The sequence below is a fragment of the Triticum urartu genome, chromosome 2 (genome assembly GCF_003073215.2).
Source record: "Triticum urartu cultivar G1812 chromosome 2, Tu2.1, whole genome shotgun sequence".
Taxonomy (NCBI): Eukaryota; Viridiplantae; Streptophyta; class Magnoliopsida; order Poales; family Poaceae; genus Triticum; species Triticum urartu.
The window spans coordinates 38,493,149-38,513,147 of record NC_053023.1 but is presented as its reverse complement, the minus strand read 5'-3'; the positions used below and the strand labels follow the sequence as shown (position 1 = coordinate 38,513,147).

General features: G+C 49.5%; 1 protein-coding gene and 1 long non-coding RNA gene across 2 annotated transcripts; one reads left to right on the top strand and one right to left on the bottom strand.

Moving 5' to 3' along the window:
• Positions 1–1,250: 1,250 nt before the first annotated feature.
• Positions 1,251–2,740, bottom strand: LOC125540907. The gene is made up of 2 exons (XR_007297405.1): positions 1,688–2,740; positions 1,251–1,606 (listed from the first exon to the last, which is right to left on the bottom strand). It is a non-coding gene; the product is annotated as an uncharacterized LOC125540907 (long non-coding RNA).
• An 11,627-nt stretch (positions 2,741–14,367) lies between these two features.
• On the top strand, positions 14,368–16,203 carry LOC125540905. Its single transcript, XM_048704432.1, has 2 exons — positions 14,368–14,616; positions 14,722–16,203. Exons 1-2 carry the CDS (start codon positions 14,502–14,504, stop codon positions 15,171–15,173), a joined length of 567 nt encoding a protein of 188 aa, XP_048560389.1. The 5' UTR covers positions 14,368–14,501; the 3' UTR covers positions 15,174–16,203.
• The last annotated feature ends 3,796 nt before the right edge of the window (positions 16,204–19,999 follow it).

Sequence of the window (19,999 nt, the reverse complement as noted above, 5' to 3'; positions counted from 1 at the left end):
TTGTTTTCATGTTGAACTTCTGTCACGTATTTTTGTTCAACCTCTCTCACAAGAATTTTTGAACTTCTGAGGGCGAGCACTTGAACTTCTAGCAACAAAACTTTTAGCCTTTTTCCTTTTCATTCTTTTTTCATTGTGTATTTCGAACGTGAACTTCTGGTAGCTATCAATCTGAACTTCTCTCAGTTGCATGAAAATATCTGAGATTTTTATAGATATTGAACCGTTCTACCTTTTCTATTTTTGAACTTCATTGTGTATTTTTTAGAAATGTAATAAACATTGTACAACTTCTTGGTTTTTTCAAACTGAATTTCTTGATTTATTCTTTAGTAACGAGGAAAATCAAGCTTCTTTAAATTGAACTTCTCTATTTTTGTAATTTGGACTTCTTGACTTACTTATTTTAGTGATGGAAAAAATCATAATTTTGTCATCAATATTGAACCTCTGTGTTTCTCAAAATTGAACTTCTAGTGTTTATTTATTTATAAATGGTGATAATTCTTCTTTATTGAATTTTGAACTACTCTATTTTTTTAAACTTGAACTTCTTGCCTTTTATTTGTTTGAACTTCCTGTTTCTTCCTTTAATAACGAGCAAAATCTGAATCTTGTATGAAAATCGAACTGCTCCTTTTTTTTAATTTGGACTTCTTGGTTTTTCTTTTAGTAACGGAAAAAACGCTAGTTTTTTAATAAACATCAAACCGCTCTGTTCTTAAAATCTAAACTTCTAGGTTTTCTAAAATGGAGAAAATCCATTTTTATAAGTTTGTTTTGAGATGCTTTGTTTTTTTAATTTGACCTTCTTTTAGGTGTTGTAACAAACATTGAATTTCTTCGCCTTTAAGATTTGAACCTCTAAGCTTTTTCCTGAAAGAGGGAATTCTAGTTTTTTTTATAATTTTCAAAATGAACATTTTTTTATTGATGAAGAGATGCACATGGAAATTGGAAGTAGGAGGAAGGGTGGCACATTGTTTCCGTCTTTTGTAGTACTGGATATATAAAAAATGTAGCAGTCTTTGTAGTACTGGATATATAAAAAATGTAGCATAGTAGGCATTTTATTTTTGACCACCACAAAGAACGTGCATGTATCACTGAAAGTTTGTCAGCATGGCAACCTTAGAATACACATGTTTTGTAGCGCTAGGGCATCCCTACTAATAGGTTCATAAAAACATTAGTCTGCTGAAAACATCAACATTGCTCTACTAGTTTTGAATACACAATTTTGTTCAATCAACACATTGGCCTGCTGAATATATGCAAATTGACCTGCTGAAAATATACACATTGGCCGGCTGAAATGGTGGTTGGCAAAATCTAACTGAAGTGCTGCCCAGGCCAGACGGAGACAATAAGCACGCGTGCACGATGCTGCATGGAATGGCGGCAGGGATTGGGGGAGGTGGCTCCCGGTGATGTGTCTGCCCAGGTTTTTGTGTGTTGGGAGTGCACACCCGGCACCTTACCACGCGGGTGGATGCATGGGGGCGTCCATGGCGGAGCACGTTCAATGGCAGCAGCGGAGACGACCACAGACTCGGTGTGGTGGCGCGCAGGAGCATGAACGGCGGCGCTCGTCACAGGCCTGTCTCTTCGGAGGGATCCAGGGGTCAATATGGTTTGAGGCTAAGGGAGGCCATCTCAATAGTACATAGGATGTAAGATCGCATACCCATGATTTGCATCCCAAAAACAACACAAAGATCACACACCCCGTTGCTGAACTCTGACATTCTTTCTGCACCTTATGTGACCTTCTCCCTAGCGTTATGCTGACCTTCTCCCTTCCTCTGTGGTGACCTTCTTCCTCCACAAAGGAAAAAAAGAAATCAAGTTCTTTCACCTAATGAACAAAATTTTCTTCAATCAGTAACTAAAAATGGGGTAACGAAAAATCTGCACAATCATTTTTACAAATATTGCCAAAGGTTGGAGGCAGCTTGAGACCATAGTAGGGATCAGAAGCCCATCATCTAACTTCTTTTTAGGCATCAGCAAAATGACAGAGCAAAATAACACGGTATGCAATCAAAATTATCTTATCGAAGAAGAAAGATATGGGCCTCGTCCGGTTTGCTGCAACAGTGGGATTCGCAGGGGGGCTGAGGCATTGAACGTCTTGCTGCTGCATCGTTGAACGGCCGAAGGTGGTGGTGGCGAACGACCTGAGTGCTGCGACGCTCGATGCGGTGGTGGCAAGATGCAGGGGCGGCGCTCGATGGGACACAGCCAGGAGGAGGACGGCGCATAGACAGAATGGATCGTCCATGGGGGAGGAGGCTCACCGGCCGTGGGGGAGAGGAGGCACGATGTCCATGGGAAAGGAATACCGGCGATGGGGGACGAGGCGTGCCACTGTTGAGGGAGGAGGCCCGCCGGCCGGGAGGGAGGATGGGAGAAGGTTGGCAGGCCGGGAGGGGGTGGGTTGGGGCGGGGAAGGTGGGACAGTGCCCTGGGCGAGGAGGCACGCGGCGGCGAGATCCAGGGAGGGCGGCGGTGGCGGCGAGATGCAGGGCGGCGGCGCGTTGTCGGGTGAAGGCGCGGGGGCGGCTAGAAGCAGGAGGCGGTGGGAGGCGATCTGGGGAGGGAGAGAGGCGCGCCGAGGCCGGGGAGACGGCGGCGAGAGGCGCTGGATCCAGGGGAAGGAGGCGATGTCGCGGTGGATCACAGGGGATCGGGGGAGAGGTTAGGGACGAGCGGTCGTGGGGTGGTGGGGTAGGAATGTTTTTTCGCAGCGGGTTGGGGAGTTCGAGAACCACCCGATCGCTATATAGGGCTCCGTGATCCAAATAACTATTCTGATCCCATGATCAGAATAGTGCTACTCTATATATATATATATATATATATAATCCTTCCGTTTCAAAATAGATGGCCGATGCGAATTAGAAACTGATGGATTGATCCAGGAAGAATAAATCTATCGGACTGGATCAAATCATCAGCAAACCTAGCATGTCCCTCTACCCCGCCGTGGTGCCACTCCGCCACAAGGATCACGAAGATGCCGCCAAACCTGTAGTTGCAGATGACCAGCAAACGCGGATGAGAGAGGGAGAACACGAGGTGGAAGACAGTGGTTTGCGCCGCGTAACAACCTTGCAGCTTTTCTGTTTCCGTTCTTATCTGTCTGAACCTCATCGGAGTTCCTGAAAAACAGCTAAGAACTGGTCGTGCTCGCCAAGCTTACAGGTCGTGCCATCCCACGACGCTCGGTCGTGCATGAGCCTTACTTGCTCGCGCAGAGGAATGCGTGATCCATGCCATCCCATGGCGATCCCTACGGCGAGCTGAAGACTAGCTAACTACCTAACAGAATGCTAACTGAACTCGTACGTGTACAGGCACACGCTGACGGTCAGTGTTATTCAGAGAAAACGAAACTGAACTAACTGAAGTTTCTGAACTAACTGAAGATAGCAAGAGTGCAGCTGATTATCTAACAAATCACCCCCTAATCTGCTGCACCTGTATGATCCCGAGCCTGTGTCGCAGCTCACTGAACTGTGTTCTGCCCAGCGACTTGGTGAGGATATCCGCGACTTGATCACCTGTCCTTACATGCTCAACATCCACTCTGCCCAGTTCAACACACTCTCGAATATAGTGATACCTGAGATCAATATGTTTGCTTCGCTCATGATGGACTGGGTTTTTGCTGAGCTCAATAGCTGACTTGTTGTCGATCTTCAGCTTAACTTTCTGAACTCCCTCGCCAAGCATCTCCGCAAGTAATCTGCTCAGCCACACAGCCTGCGTAGCTGCTGTTGCTCCTGCTATGTATTCTGCCTCACAAGATGACAGCGCCACAATCTTCTGTTTCTGAGACGACCAAGTGATCGCCCCCGATCCAAGAAAGAAAACAACTCCAGTGGTGCTCTTGCGATCATTGAGATCACCGGCATGGTCACTGTCACTGTATCCTGTCAGCACATCCTTCTCTCCTTTTCTGAAGAAACAACCAAGACCAAGAGTGCCTTTGATGTAACGCAGAAGCTACTTCACGGCCATCCAGTGTTCCTTCCCAGGTGATTCCATGAACCTGCTGAGAATCCCTACTGCGTAAGAGATGTCAGGCCTGGTGTTTACCAGGTATCTCAGGCTGCCGATCAAACTGCGATACTCTGTCGAGTCCACTGAATGACCAGTGTTTTTCTTCAGTTTCAGACGATTCTCCATCGGCGTGCTGCAGGTGTTGCAATCACTCATGCATGCATCCTCCAAGATCTTTGCTGCATAGCTTGACTGACACACCATGATCCCATCATCCTCTTGTTTCACCTCAATTCCCAGGTAATAGCTGAGGAGACCCAGATCAGTCATCTGAAAGAGCTCTTGCATCTGTTTCTTGAAGTGTTCAATGGCTTCTGCTTCTGTGCCCGTGATTATCAGATCATCCACATACACTCCAACCAGCAGAAACCCATCTTTGTCCTCCCGCCTATACAGCGCATGATCGAGCTGGCAACGCTTGAAACCAAGTACATGAAGTGTGGCGTCCAGCTTTGCGTTCCATGCGCGGGGAGCCTGACGAAGACCATACAGAGCTTTCTGCAACCTGAGCACGCAGTGAGTGTGGGCTGCTGAACATACACTTCTTCCTGGAGATCTCCATTGAGGAACGCGGAGCGCACATCCATGTGATGCACACCCCAGCTCCGGTGAGCCGCCACGGCCAGCAGAAGCCGCACTGTCTCCAGACGAGCGACAGGTGCGAAGACCTCATCAAAATCCACTCCCTGCCGCTGTGCATATCCCTTCGCAACCAAACGAGCCTTGTGCTTTATGATCTTGCTGTCCGGATCGCGCTTGACCTTGAAAACCCACTTCAGTCCAATGGCGCGGTGGCCGGCGGGCAGCGTGGCCGGGACCCAGGTGTCGCTGGAACGAATCGACTCAATTTCCGCCTCCATTGCACTGCGCCAAGCAGGTTCGTCCAGGGCATCCTGAACAGACGCGGGTTCCTCTGCTGCAGAGAGGTAGAGCCCACTGTACTCCAGAGTGCACGCCGGTGCGTGGTCGATGACGTACTCCATGGATTTCCAGCGGACTGGCACCCCCTCGGCGTCGAAATCTTTGCCGGTGGGCGGCGTCACCCACCCGTCTTCTGAGTTGTAGGAGGTAGCTGGTGTAGACGGGCTTGAGTCCGCCGAGGCCGGCGTACTCGACGCGCTCGGCGTGTCCACGACAGATCCGCTCGACGAGGGTTTCCGTGGCATGCTTGGACCAACCGGTGAGCCTGGCGCAGTTGGCATCGTTGGTGCGCCAGGCAACGTCGCCGGGTCCGGTGACAGGGAGTAGGTCGTGGTTGTGGGCACGCCCGCGTCGGAGTACACGACCGTGAACTGGTGCGCGCGCTCCGAGTCGCCACCATCCTTGCTCCAGTCCCAGCGCCGGTCCTCTTCGAAACGCACATCTCGCGTGATGTACAAGCGCTTGCCGATCGGGTCGTACACCCGATAGCCCTTGGTGCCCGCCTCATAGCCCAGAAATATTCCCGGCCGTGACCTGTCCGCGAGCTTGGTCACGCCGGGGCCGACGAGCTTGACGTGCGCGACGCAGCCGAACGTGCGGAAGTAGTCAACCGTGGGCTTCTTCTTGCGCCACGCCTCATAGGGTGTCATGCCCTGCAGACTCCTCGTCGGCGAGCAGTTGAGGATGTGCACCGCCGTGCGCACCGCCTCGCCCTAGAACGTGCTCGGCACGCCCATGCTTTTCATCAGGCTGCGAGCCATCTCGACCACGGACTGGTTGCGGTGCTCGACGACTCCATTCTGTTGGGGAGAATACGGAGTCGTCGTGTTCCTTAGGATGCCAAGCTCATCGCAGTACGCGGTGAACTCGTTCGAGTTGAACTCCCCGCCGCGGTCGGTCCGGAACGCTCTGAGCTTCGCGCCGCACTGTGTCTCCGCAGCTGCTTTGATCTTTCTGAAGAATTTGAACGCCTCGTCCTTGCTCCTGAGCACTTCCAACCACATATATCTACTGTGATCGTCAACGATGAGCAGAAAATACTTGTTACCAGACGTGGTCGCCGGCGTGATGGGTCCGCAGAGGTCGCCGTGGACGAGCTCGAGCCCCTGCTCCGCACGGTACACTGACGTGCGCGGGAACGACGTACGATGCATCTTCCCGAGTGTGCAGCCCTCGCAGAACTGTTCGACATGCTGAATCGCTGGCATGCCACGCACCATCCCCTTCGCACCAAGATCGTGCAGCGCCCGGAAGTGGAGGTGGCCGAAACGTCCATGCCAACGCCACGCTTCGTCGCCGCCATGCGCCAGGAGGCACACGGGCGCAGCCAAGTTCAGAGCCACGGCGTAGAGTCGGTTGCTCGTGCGCTGCACCCGTGCCAAGAGCATGCGCTGCCTGTCGTAGAGGCAGAGCACGCCGTCCTCGATCACGGACTTGCACCCGTGCTCGTCGAGCTGGCCGAGGCTCACGATGCTCGTCCACAGTTGGGGGATGTAGTAGACATCTGAGAGCGCGCGGTGCTCACCATTCTTGCAGGAGAACGTCACCACGCCGCGTCCGCAGATCTGCACGACGGAGCCATCGCCGAAACGCACCGAGCCGCGAACGGACTCGTCCACCTGTGACAACATGTCACGCCTCCCTGTCATGTGATTGCTGGCACCAGTATCCAAATACCAGCGGTCGTCGTTGGTAGTGACGGGCACCACGCGAGCTTCATTGAGGAAGATGTCCGTGGGGTGCTCATGAACGCCGCCCACCGCGCTCGCCACGCTCACCGCCTCGCAGGTGGCTAGGAGTAAGCCAGGCTGCTCAACCTCGACCTGGGCGACATTCGCCTGCTGATCCTGTTGCTCGCGCTGGTCTCGCTCCTTCTTGCGGCACTCCTTTGCCCAGTGGCCGGGGATGCCACAGTAGCGGCAGTTTCCCTTTCGTTTGGGCGCCGGTGGACCGCCGTTGCCGCGGCCAGTGCCCTGGCCACGGCCGCCCCCGCCAGGGAGGTTCTTCGTCTTGCCGTTTCCGCGCCCGCGCCCAGCTCCTGAGGACGCGCCGCGTTGTTCCAGCGACTTCTCGTGCGCCCGCCACTGGTCGATGGTGTACAGTAGCTGCGCTCCGGGCGCCGGGGTCTCCTCGCGCTCACGCTCCTCGACGACAAGGAGCCAGCCGCAAAGTTCCTCGAGGGAGAGCGCCCTCGTGTCGACGAGCGACTCGATTGCCACGGCCATCTCGCGGTACGGACGCGGCACAGTGCGGAGCACCTTGAGGACGGCCTTGTGCTCGTCGACTGGATCACCGAGCGCCTGCAGCTCGTCGATGATCGTCCTGAGCCGCATGACGTACGACTCGATCCCTTCGCCGTCCTTGTACCGGAGCGCCTCGTACTCTGAGCGGCGAGTCTGCGCCTTGGCCTCGCGCACACGCTCGACGCCGACGCGCATCGTCTTCAGGGTATCCCACGCCTCCTTGGCCGTGGCCTTGGCGCCCAAGATCCGCATGAGCTCCGGCGGCACCCCCTTGAGGAGAGCGATCATGGCACGCCGATCGTCGCGATCCGAGCCTTGCCCCGTCTCCAGCTGCAGTTTAGTGATCATAGCCCAGTCGGAGTAGTTTGTACGCGTGAGCATCATCGGGGGCCCGCCGCCACCGCCGCTGTGCACGACGCGCTCAACGACGCGCACCCCCGACCCCTCCTCGGTGGAGAGACGGGCCAGGGACTTGCCGAGCTCCGAGGCCTCCGCCTTGGCCTTTTCTTCCTCTAGCTTCTTCTGCGCCTTCTCCTCGTCGCTTCCGGCCATCTCTCCGACAGATCAAACACCGTCGGCGCCCAGGATGGATCGAACACCACCAAGGCTCTGATGCCACTTGTAGTTGCAGATGACCAGCAAACGCGGATGAGAGAGGGAGAACACGAGGTGGAAGACAGTGGTTTGCGCCGCGTAACAACCTTGCAGCTTTTCTGTTTCCGTTCTTATCTGTCTGAACCTCATCGGAGTTCCTGAAAAACAGCTAAGAACTGGTCGTGCTCGCCGAGCTTACAGGTCGTGCCATCCCACGACGCTCGGTCGTGCATGAGCCCTACTTGCTCGCGCAGAGGAATGCGTCATCCATGCCATCCCATGGCGATCCCTACGGCGAGCTGAAGACTAGCTAACTACCTAACAGAATGCTAACTGAACTCGTACGTGTACAGGCACACGCTGACGGTCAGTGTTATTCAGAGAAAACGAAACTGAACTAACTGAAGTTTCTGAACTAACTGAAGATAGCAAGAGTGCAGCTGATTATCTAACAAAACCAGCACCCGAAGAAGAGGGCCAGCAGCGACAGGGCGATCAGGGCGGCGTTCGTCGACGCCGGATGGGACTCTTCCAGCAGCGCCGCAGCGTGCCCGAAGACGAACATGAACGCGAAGAAGGCAAAACCCATCAGGGAAGTCAACATATGCCTGCTACACTCGTTGGGCTCCGCCTCCCCGGCGTCAGGGTTCTCGACGTCGACCATCGAGCGGGAGATATCGCCGCCTCGTCGACGATATTCCTGTATATATGTAGTTAACGTGCCGTGTGTCCGTGTCTACGTGCGTTCTTGCGTACATATCTCCGGCCGTACGTATACGCTTGATATAGTCCGGCCGGTCGGCTACACTGATTGGTTACGATTTGCAGTGTTCCGGTCGGTTTCAGGATCGAAGAGAGGACGGCCACAGGCAATCCGGAGGCTTCTATTATCTAGTCCCTCTGTTCCGAATTACTTGTTTTGAATTTGTCTAGATACGGATGTATCTAGACTCATTTTAGTGCTAGATATCTCCGTATCTAGATAAATCTAAGATAAGTAATTCGAAACGGAGGGAGTATACTGCTATTAGGTTTTGCTAATGGTCAGGTGCCTGAATTTTTAGTTTGTGACAGCCACTTTTTTCCCTTTGACTGTAGCATCCCAAAGGTGATCCGTGTTGGCTTGGACTGCACCCTACATTCCACGTATAAACACTACTGGAATTTTTGTATACACCGTGTGCCAGACTCTTTGCCGAGAGCTAAACTGCGGACACTCGGCAAAGTAGCAGACGCCAAGAGTGCCTCTCGGCAACAGGCGCATCTCAGAGTAGGCCTCGGCAAAAAGGCAACACTCAGCAAAAGAACTATTTGCCGATAGCCATGCAGTGCATGCATGGCAACGTTTTGCCACATGGCACAGCCGGCCGCGGTTAACGGCACGATCACGGTTTGACTTCTTTACCGAAAGCAGCTCTCGGAACAGCCACAGTTGTTGATTATTTAGTCCCATCACGCCTATCTGTTTAAATAGTCTGATAGTAGAATTGCATTAAACTTCGGTGTTCATTGGTAAGAATATGTATTAATTTTATGATCTAACTGTGCCTTTACCGAGCGCCGCTCTTGGAACATCAACGCTTTCCGAGTGTGGCTCTTGGTAAAGATATGGCTGCCATCAAACTTCAGTCCCACCTTGCCCTAAGACAAGCAACAGAACATGTTTAAATAGTGGAATAGTCCAGATGCAGTAAGCTTCGGTCTTCATTACACCCATGTTAAGAAGATGTACCCTCACTTTGAAACTTCACCTGTTTCGGATAGAGAAGATTCAAAGTGATAGGCCGTCTTCCTAATGATGGATGCCGGCGCTTTTTATTAATTCAACAGCACCATCTCCGAGCTAGTCTCTGGGTATCGAGAGGTTTGTGCAGGAAGTGCGGGTCCTGTTGCTCCATTGGCCTCGAAACTTCTCGTGCTCTCAAAGTAGGCAATGCATTTTTCGGACACGCCTGCAATATTCGAGAAATTTATTGCTTTGATAGGGTTCCTGTCGTGGGGGGTGCACGATCACCTACGGGGCAGGGCCGCCCCTTTGTGGTTCGGTGAGGTGGATGGTCACATTGCACAAAGAGCAGAAACGATAGGGCGGCACGTCGAGGGACAACTCTCTTTTACCCAGGTTCGGGCCGCTTTGCAGCATAAAACACTACTCCTGCTTTGGTGGATTGATCACGAGGAAGACTAAGACACAGAGCGCTCTAGCCCGGCAAGGGTGCCTCAGGAAGAGCAAATGCGTGCATACAAGTGTTGGGGGGTCAAAATGTTTGTACCCTTTGGTCGGTTGCCTCGGGCCTCCTTTTATAGGTTAAGAGGTGACCACAATGGCAAAACAATCATTTTGGTGTGATTGGATAGCTAACAGTGCTATCATACCTAACTCTGACAGTTAGGACAAAGTGCATTAAATGCACTGCTAGGTGTCATGCAGAGGTTGAAGCCCGGCATGCCTGCTGCGCCGCTTATACATTTTCTCCTTATTAGCGTGACACACCATCTGGACGGGTGTCAATAAAGTTAATATTCTCTCCAGCAGGCTGCCACGTACCTGATAGGATCCACCTAGCCACCTGAGAGCTCAACACCTCGCTGATAAGTGACTGGCGTATGATGAGGTGGAGCAGTGGTGTTCTGGTGAAGGTTTTGCCAGTGTGAAGCTTGCCGGGGGTTGCCTTGAGTCTTTGCTTCGACCTTGGTGGACCTCAGAGGCTTTGCCGAGGAGGGGCTTGGCCTTGGTCCCAGTCCCAGTCTCGACCCCGCAGGGCTTGCCAGCCTGGCAGGGGAGACCTTCCTGGAGGATCCTTTGGTCGCCTTTGTCTTCTTGATTTGCTCCTTGACCTCATGAAGAGCGGTCTCTCTGGCTCGCCTTGTATCAAACATTGCTGCTTGTAGTATGATCCGTCGGGCACCTGTGCGCAAGTCCGGGCAGCGAACGCGATCGATCGCTGCACCGACAGTTTCATCGCCAGAAATTGCAGATCAGCAAGGCGCCACATGAAATCATGCCCGATAGCGGAATGGAAATCCTTTGTGATGTCCTTGCGGCATGCCTAGGCCATGCACAGACGAGAGAGGGGCATTCCCTGCCACCGGGTTACCAAAAGTACCTCGGTGGCATGCCTGATGCAACAGTTGAAATCCTCGGGAAATCGTACGATGATGGAATTGCTCGAGAGCTGGCACGGTGTCATCACGTGGCCCCTGTAGGGTGTGGTAAAAGTTTGGGCGTGTTTCGAATAAACATCCCCTGAGGTTGCTTGTAAACTTCACCGTCCTCGAGCTAGTCTCTGGGTATCGAGAGGGAACGTGTCTGGTTTGTGCAAGAAGTGCGGGTCCTCTTGCAAAGATGGCCTCGGAACTTCTCGTGCTCTCAAAGGAGGCAATCGCATGGCACGTGCCACCCCACCTCCCCGCATTTTTCTAACACGCGTGCAATATTCGATAAATTTATTACTCTGGTAGGGTTTCATGGCCGGAAATTACAGATCAGCATGGCGGCACATGAAATCATGCCCGGTAGCGGCATGGGAAATCCTGTGTGATGTCCTTGTGGCATGCCTAGGCCCTGCATAAACGAGGGAGGGGCATGCCTTGCCACCGTGTTACTGAAAGTACCTAGGTGGCATGCCTGATGCAATCGTGGAAATCCTCGGAAAATCGTACGATGCCGGAATTCCTCGAGAGGTGGCATGATGTCATCACATGGCCCCTGTAGGTTGTGGTGAAAGTTTGGGCGCGTTTCTAATAAGCACCCCCTAAGGCCGCTTGTCAACTACACCGTCCCCGAGCTAGTCTCTGGGTATCGAGAGGGAACGTGTCTGGTTTGTGCAAGAAGTGCGGGTCCTCTTGCAAAGATGGCCTCGGAACTTCTCGTGCTCTCAAAGGAGGCAATCGCATGGCACGTGCCACCCCACCTCCCCGCATTTTTCTAACACGCGTGCAATATTCGATAAATTTATTACTCTGGTAGGGTTTCATGGCCGGAAATTACAGATCAGCATGGCGGCACATGAAATCATGCCCGGTAGCGGCATGGGAAACCTCTGTGATGCCATTGTGGCATGCCTAGGCCCTGCACAGACAACAGAGGTGCATGCCCTGCCACCGGGTTGCCGAAAGTACCTTGGTGGCATGCCTGATGCAACTGTCGAAATCCTCGGTAAATCGTACGATGCCACAATCATGTCTTCTTCTCTCAAGTGGCTCATCATTCTCAAACATCTCCCGAGATCATGTCATTTCCATCCTAGCCCATCCTCAAATTCTTATCCTCGAAAATATTTATTTTTCTATTAAAGGAATAGTCATGTTTGCTCTAGGTTGTAAAGCAACCTATATTTTTGCCTTGCCATAAATTTTCAAATAATTCTCATAAATTCATTTGGCAGTGTGTGCACGTGCGAATTTTTGGTTAATGTAGGGCTATGTCTTCTAGTTGAACATGTGTAATTTGTTAATATATAAAGGTACCACCAATCCACCATGGTAGCTAAAATAGACTAGACACATGATCACTAAGGGACAGCGCCGACGCCCATGGCAGGGTTGGACTAGCCTTGGCATGATGATTGAGGGGAGAGTATCTGGTGCTACCAAACCTTAGGTGCTACCGTGATACGGGCTCCTTAGCCGTTGGATTCCTAGATCGCCGAAAGGCCGCCACACGCACGAGGCCTCCCCTCCCCCCCCCTCCTGCGTCGGCGGGCCGAAAAGTTGCGGATCTACAGTCCTTCATCGCGGGCCGCCGGATTTGGCTTTTCCGGCCGCTGGTGGCTGCACCAAGCGATGGAATGGTCGGGGAGCATCTTCTGTAGCCCTGACAAGGTCGCATCGCCGCATGCAGGTACGAGTTCGTCCTCCCGCCGTCGCCGACGGTTTGCGGGCATGGATTCGTCCCGCCATCCACCGGGCTCGACGCTCGCGCAGCGGCTCTGTGGCTCGCCGATGTCGCTCATACAGTGTGACGACTGCACGCGGATAGTGCTACGGCTATCTTCGGGCACGCCGAAGCATCTCGGATGGGTGTTCTTCAAATGCGAAAACGGTGGGGTACGTGTTGTTTCCGTTCGGCTCATTTTGATAGCCCATTCTTTGATTCAATTGCGGTAGCTCATGTCGAACATCATCATGTGTGTAGAAAGATGGATGCTCTTTTTGGTTTTGGGAAGGCGAATACATTAATTTATTGATAGGAAGAAACTTAATAGACGTTGATGCACTCCTTAGAAGAATCAAAGGCAATGATGTGGCTGCATGTGCAAGTAGAGGGGAAGCAACGTCTACTTTTTTCGAACGAAAGATGAAGAAAAAAGAATGCAAAATCAAGAATCCACAGATCAACAAAGAATGCATGAAGAAGATATTAGTCCAACTAATGGGAGCAGTTATGAAAGTTGGAAATCTTCTAAAATGCATACTTGTGGTTCTTGTTTTCTTTGGTCTTACTATTCTAGTAAAGATTTGGTGATGTATTATGTATCCAATGTTGACGAAAAAGCAAAAAGAAATGCATTATGTTGGATCAAATGAAAGGTGCAAATTTAGGTTTCCGGGCCGGGAGGAGCTGCGTCAGATTAGACCCTACAAAGCCGACCTGTAAAAAAGCATATTTCACGAATATTCTTTTTACGGATCTGTTATGCTGGGTCTACACCTGCGGCCGTCCATACTAGCGCTGGTTTCCCCAAGTTGGTTTTCTTGCTAGTGTCGATTGGGCCGACTATTTGTGTGCGAGTGATCTCGATCCAGCCCATCCTGCTCCATTTCGGCCTCATACATACACAGATCTACATATATCTTCCCTAAAAAACATAGATCTGCATATTGGTTCGCTTGATTTATTACTGCTGAGTTGCTTCTAATTAAGTACAGTAGTATTTCACTTCGTTAATTGCTCTGGAGATACTATTATTAGCAAGCAATTAAGCGTGTGTGGTACATGTAGATCTCTTTTCTCCAGTCTCCAGCTGAGAAGAGAAAGGCCACCCGGCCGGCAGAAAAAAAGAAAAAAAGAAGGAAGGAAGAAAAAAGGCTGTGCAAGTACAGACCACGGCCGTATTTCCGATTTACTAGTATTATTTCTTTGCCTGTTAATGCGATCACTTTTTTTAGGCAAGTTAATGCGATCACTCGATCGGTTGGTGGATCCAATGTGGAAGCGGTTAAGCCCAGCCCTCGTTAAAAATCACGCCATCACTTCCTTAATACTACTAGCATATACGTATATATCATCCGACGTATTCATATTTTGATTCCTAAAGTAGTAAAGAAAAAAAATTGAAGCATCATGCTTTATACTGGTACATCCTTGGTACATGTGCTATTAATTATTTCTCCAGCCGACCATCTAATTTAGGATGTTTTTTTTTGAGGAAACCGCATCGGCGGCCCTAGTTCTTTTCCCGCATCGTCAGTTTGGTCCCAATTCTTTAAAACGGAACATCCAAGTCCTAATCTTATTTAGATGCTTCACCGCAGGTCCTAAATAAGTCTGGCCTGCGTTGACTGGTGCCACGTCGGACGTGGGGGCGTGCACAGCTTAACGACCGCTCCGGTGTAACTTTGCAGTTAGCCCCCGATCGACCGGCTCTGTCTTATTTCGCACCGTGGAATCATCGATACCTTTCTGTCTCGCGACATGGGAGGCGACCTGGCGGCGGCGCTGCTACTCCGGTGATGACCGGAGGCGATGGAGCAGCTGCAGCCACGGCTGGCATGGAGAACACGAGGAACGAGCCCGCTCGCAAGGGGCCGAAGCTCCGGCGACCAAACGATCCTCCTGCCCGCTATGGTGAGTAATCCCTAAACCTAAATCCCCAATTCGTGCAACCACATCATGGCGGTTCATTTGTAGGTCGAATTGGCGGCATAATCTGACGATTTGCGTACTATTTAGGTCCGCTTGAGGAGGAACTCACAGTAGAAATCAATTATAGCGGTTTTTTGTGTGGATTTGGGGCCGCGAAGAGCTATGTTGATGGCAAGCAAGCAAGATTTGATGGCTGTGAAGCAGATACTTGGTCACCTCTGTGGCTGACAGATTTCATGGAGCAGCTAGGTTATCGTGATCGGGATAAGTATACTTTGTACTGGCTTCTCCCTGGAATGGATCTCGGATCAGGACTCCGCATTATAGACCGAGATGTTGACACAATGCATATGATTGTTGTTGTTCCTAAATTTCAATACTTTCAGATTTTTGTGGACCACAAAGATATGGATTTTGATGATGTTGTTGTAATTGATGATGTCGTGATTGGTGGCGCTCCTAGTTCGAGGAAGTACGAGCAGCAAGTAGTGGCAAGTCTCCAGCTAGGCAGCAACAACATAGCAATGGGCATGAGCTGAGAAGAAGTACGAGGAAGCTTGAATTGGAAGAAGAAGCACAAGATGGTTCAGATGATGACAGTGATAGTGAATTGGATGAAGACTGGGTTGATTCTGACAATGAGATAGCTGCCGATGATGATGATTTGTTTAAAGAATGGGTAGATGAGAAATTTGAGGCAAAAAAGAAGAAGAAATCCAAATGGAAGCAGGACAGCGATTATGATACAGATGAAGATTTGGAAGAGCTGCAAGTTTCAGATGTTGAAGCAGCTGATTCAGCAGAAGAAGTAGAAGTCGTGGACAAGCAAGGTAGAAAGAAGATGAAGAAGAAAGTGAAGTTGAGAAGGTGGAGGCCAGAGAATATGAGACAAGTGGAATTTAGAATTGGTATGGTGTTTTTGTTAGTGATAGAGCTTAGAGGAGCAATACAAGAATACATTGTGCAGCAAAGGGTAGGTGTACACTACAAGAAGAATGATTTGCAAAGGATTAGGGCTTGCTGTGAGCCAAAATGTCCCTGGTACTTGTATGTTGCACCCGACAGCAGGTCTAAAGCTTGGACTGTGAAGAAATATGCAGGCCATCACAATTGTGAAAGAGATTTCAAGATAAAGCAGTTCACGGCAAGGTATTTAGCAGCTCATTATGTGGAAAAATTCAGATGTGATGACAAGATGTCACTGAAGAACTTTGCTAGGATGATAGAATAGGATTTCAACATGACAGCAAGTAGAAGCAAGCTAGAAAGGGCCAGAAGAATTGCACTTAAGCAGATCCATGGGGATGAACTGGCACAGTACAATTTGTTGTGGGATTTTGCAGCTGAGATTGGAAGATCAAATCCAGGAAGTGCAATGTTTGTCAATGCAAATGTTGGAGTGTTTCAGAACTGTTAATGTCACTCGATGCATGCAAGAGTGGCTTTTGGCAGGTTGTAGGCCCATTATAGGCATTGATGGGTGCCATATTAAGAACAAATTAGGTGGACTGATGCTAGCAGTGAAGGAAATATGCCCTAGAGGCAATAATAAAGTTATTATTTATTTCCTTAAATCATGATAAATGTTTATTATTCATGCTAGAATTGTATTATCTGGAAACATAATACTTGTGTGAATACATAGACAAACTAAACGTCACTAGTATGCCTCTACTTGACTAGCTCGTTAATCAAAGATGGTTATGTTTCCTAACCATAGACATGTGTTGTCATTTGATTAACGGGATCACATCATTAGAAGAATGATGTGATTGACTTGACCTATTCCGTTAGTTTAGCACTCGATCATTTAGTATGTTGCTATTGCTTTCTTCATGACTTATACATGTTCCTATGACTATGAGATTATGCAACTCCCGTTTACCGGAGGAATACTTTGTGTGCTACCAAACGTCACAACGTAAATGGGTGATTATAAAGGAGCTCTACAGGTGTCTCCAAAGGTACATGTTGGGTTGGCGTATTTCGAGATTAGGATTTGTCACTCCGATTGTCGGAGAGGTATCTCTGGGCCCTCTCGGTAATGCACATCACATAAGCCTTGCAAGCATTGCAACTAATGAGTTAGTTGCGAGATGATGTATTACGGAACGAGTAAAGAGACTTTCCGGTAACGAGATTGAACTAGGTATTAAGATACCCACGATCGAATCTCGGGCAAGTAACATACCGATGACAAAGGGAACAACGTATGTTGTTATGCGGTCTGACCGATAAAGATCTTCGTAGAATATGTAGGAGCCAATATGAGCATCCAGGTTCCGCTATTGGTTATTGACCGGAGACGTGTCTCGGTCATGTCTACATTGTTCTCGAACCCGTAGGGTCCGCACGCTTAAGGTTTCGATGACAGTTATATTATGAGTTTATGAGTTTTGATGTACCGAAAGAGTTCGGAGTCCCGGATGAGATCGGGGACATGACGAGGAGTCTCGAAATGGTCGAGACGTAAAGATCGATATATTGGACGACTATATTCGGACATCGGAAAGGTTCCGAGTGGTTCGGGTATTTTTCGGAGTACCGGGGAGTTACGGGAATACGGGGGAAGAAGTATATGGGCCTTATTGGGCTTTAGGGGAGAGGGAGAGGCAGGCCGCGCCCCCCCCCCAAGGCCTAGTCCGAATTGGACTAGGGGGAGGGGCTGCGCCCCCTCCTTCCTTCTCTTCCCTCTTCCCCTTCCTTGTCTCTTACTCCTACTACATGGAAGGACTCCTAGTTGGACTAGGAAAAGGGGAATCCTAGTCCCGGTGGGAGTAGGACTCCCCAAGGGCACGCCATAGAGAGGGCCGGCCCTCCCCTCCTCCACTCCTTTATATACGGGGGCAGGGGGCACCCCATAGACACACAAGTTGATCCTTGTGATCGTTTTCTTAGCCGTGTGTGGTGCCCCCTTCCACCATACTCCTCGATAATATTGTAGCGGTGCTTAGGCGAAGCCCTGCGACGGTAGAATATCAAGATCGTCACCACGCCGTCGTGCTGACGGAACTCTTCCCCGACACTTTGCTGGATCGGAGTCCGGGGATCGTCATCGAGCTGAACGTGTGCTAAAACTCGGAGGTGCCGTAGTTTCGGTGCTTGGTCGGTCGGGCCGTGAAGACGCACGACTACATCAACCGCATTGTCATAACGCTTTAGCTGTCGGTCTACGAGGGTACGTAGACTACACTCTCCCCTCTCGTTGCTATGCATCACTATGATCTTGCGTGTGCGTAGGAAAATTTTGAAATTACTATCTTCCCCAACAGTGGCATCCGAGCCTAAGTTTTATGTGTTGATGTTATATGCATGAGTAGAACACAAGTGAGTTGTGGGCGATATAAGTCATACTGCTTACCAGCATGTCATACTTTGGTTCGGCGGTATTGTTGGATGAAGCGGCCCGGACCGACATTATGCGTACGCTTACGCGAGACTGGTTCTACCGACGTGCTTTGCACATAGGTGGCTGGCGGGTGTCAATTTCTCCAACTTTAGTTGAACCGAGTGTGGCTACGCCCGGTCCTTGTGAAGGTTAAAACAGCACCAACTTGACAAACTATCGTTGTGGTTTTTGATGCGTAGGTAAGAACGGTTCTTGCTAAGCCCGTAGCAGCCACGTAAAACTTGCAACAACAAAGTAGAGGACGTCTAACTTGTTTTTGCGGGGCATGTTGTGATGTGATATGGTCAAGACGTGATGAAATATAAGTTGTTGTATGAGATGATCATGTTTTGTTGAAGTTATCGGCAACTGGCAAAATCCTTATGGTTGTCTCTCTATTGCATAAGATGCAAGCGCCCAATAATTGCTTTACTTTATCGCTATGCGATAGCAATAGTTGCAAGAGCAATTGTTGGCGAGACGACCACGTGACGACACATTGATATAGATCAAGATGATGGAGATCATGGTGTCATGCCGGTGACGATAGAGATCATGACAGTACTTTGGAGATGCAAATCAAAGGCGTAAGATGATGATGGCCATATCATGTCACATATTTTGATTGCATATGATGTTTATCTTTTATACATCTTATTTTGCTTAGTTTGACGGTAGCATTTTAAGATGATCTCTCACTAATTATAAAGAAGTGTTCTCCCTAAGTATGCACCCTTGCGAAAGTTCTTCGTGTTGAGACACCACGTGATGATCGGGTGTGATAGGCTCTACGTTCAAATACAACGGGTGCAAAACAGTTGCACACGCGGAATACTCAGGTTAAACTTGATGAGCCTAGCATATACAGATATGGCCTCGGAACACGGAGATCAAAAGGTCGAACGTGAATCATATAGTAGATATGATCAACATAGTGATGTTCACCATTGAAAACTACTCCATCTCATGTGATGATCGGACATGGTTTAGTTGATTTGGATCACGTGATCACTTAGATGACTAGAGAGATATCTGTCTAAGTGGGACTTCTTAAGTAATATGATTAATTGAACTTAAATTTATCATAAACTTAGTCCTGGTAGTATTTTGCAAATCATGTTGTAGATCAATAGCTCGCGTTGTTGCTTCCCTGTGTTTATTTTGATATGTTCCTAGAGAAAATTGTGTTGAAAGATGTTAGTAGCAATGATGCGGATTGGATCCGTGATCTGAGGTTTATCCTCATTGCTGCACAGAGGAATTATGTCATTGATGCACCGCTAGGTGACGGACCTATTGCAGTAGCAGATGCAGACGTTATGAATGCAGACGTTATGAACGTTTGGCTAGCTCAATATGATGACTACTGATAGTTTAGTGGCACCATGCTTAACGGCTTAGAATCGACTTCAAAGACGTTTTGAACGTCAGGACCATATGAGATGTTCAGGAGTTGGAAGGTATATTCAAGCAAATACCCGAGTTGAGAGATATGAAGTCTCCAACAAGTTCTATAGCTAAAAGATGGAGGAGAATCGCTCAACTAGTGAGCATGTGCTCAGATTGTCTGGGTACTACAATCGCTTGAATCAAGTGGGAGTTAATCTTCCAGATAGATAGTGATTGACAGAATTCTCTAGTCACCATCACCAAGTTAGTAGAACTTCGTGATGAACTATAGTATGCAAGGGATGACTAAAATGACTCCCGAGCTTTTCATGATGATGAAATCGATGAAGGTAGAAATCAAGAAAGAGCATCAAGTGTTGATGGTGACAAGCACTAGTTTCAAGAAAAGGCAAAGGGAAAAGGGGAACTTCAGAAGAACACAGCAAGTTGCTTACTCAAGTGAAGAAGCCCAAGTCTGGTCCTAAGCCTGAGTACTAAGTGCCTTCTACTGCAAAGGGACTGTCACTGGAAGCGGAACTACCCCATGTGATTGGCGGATAAGAAGGATGGCAAAGTGAACATAAGTAT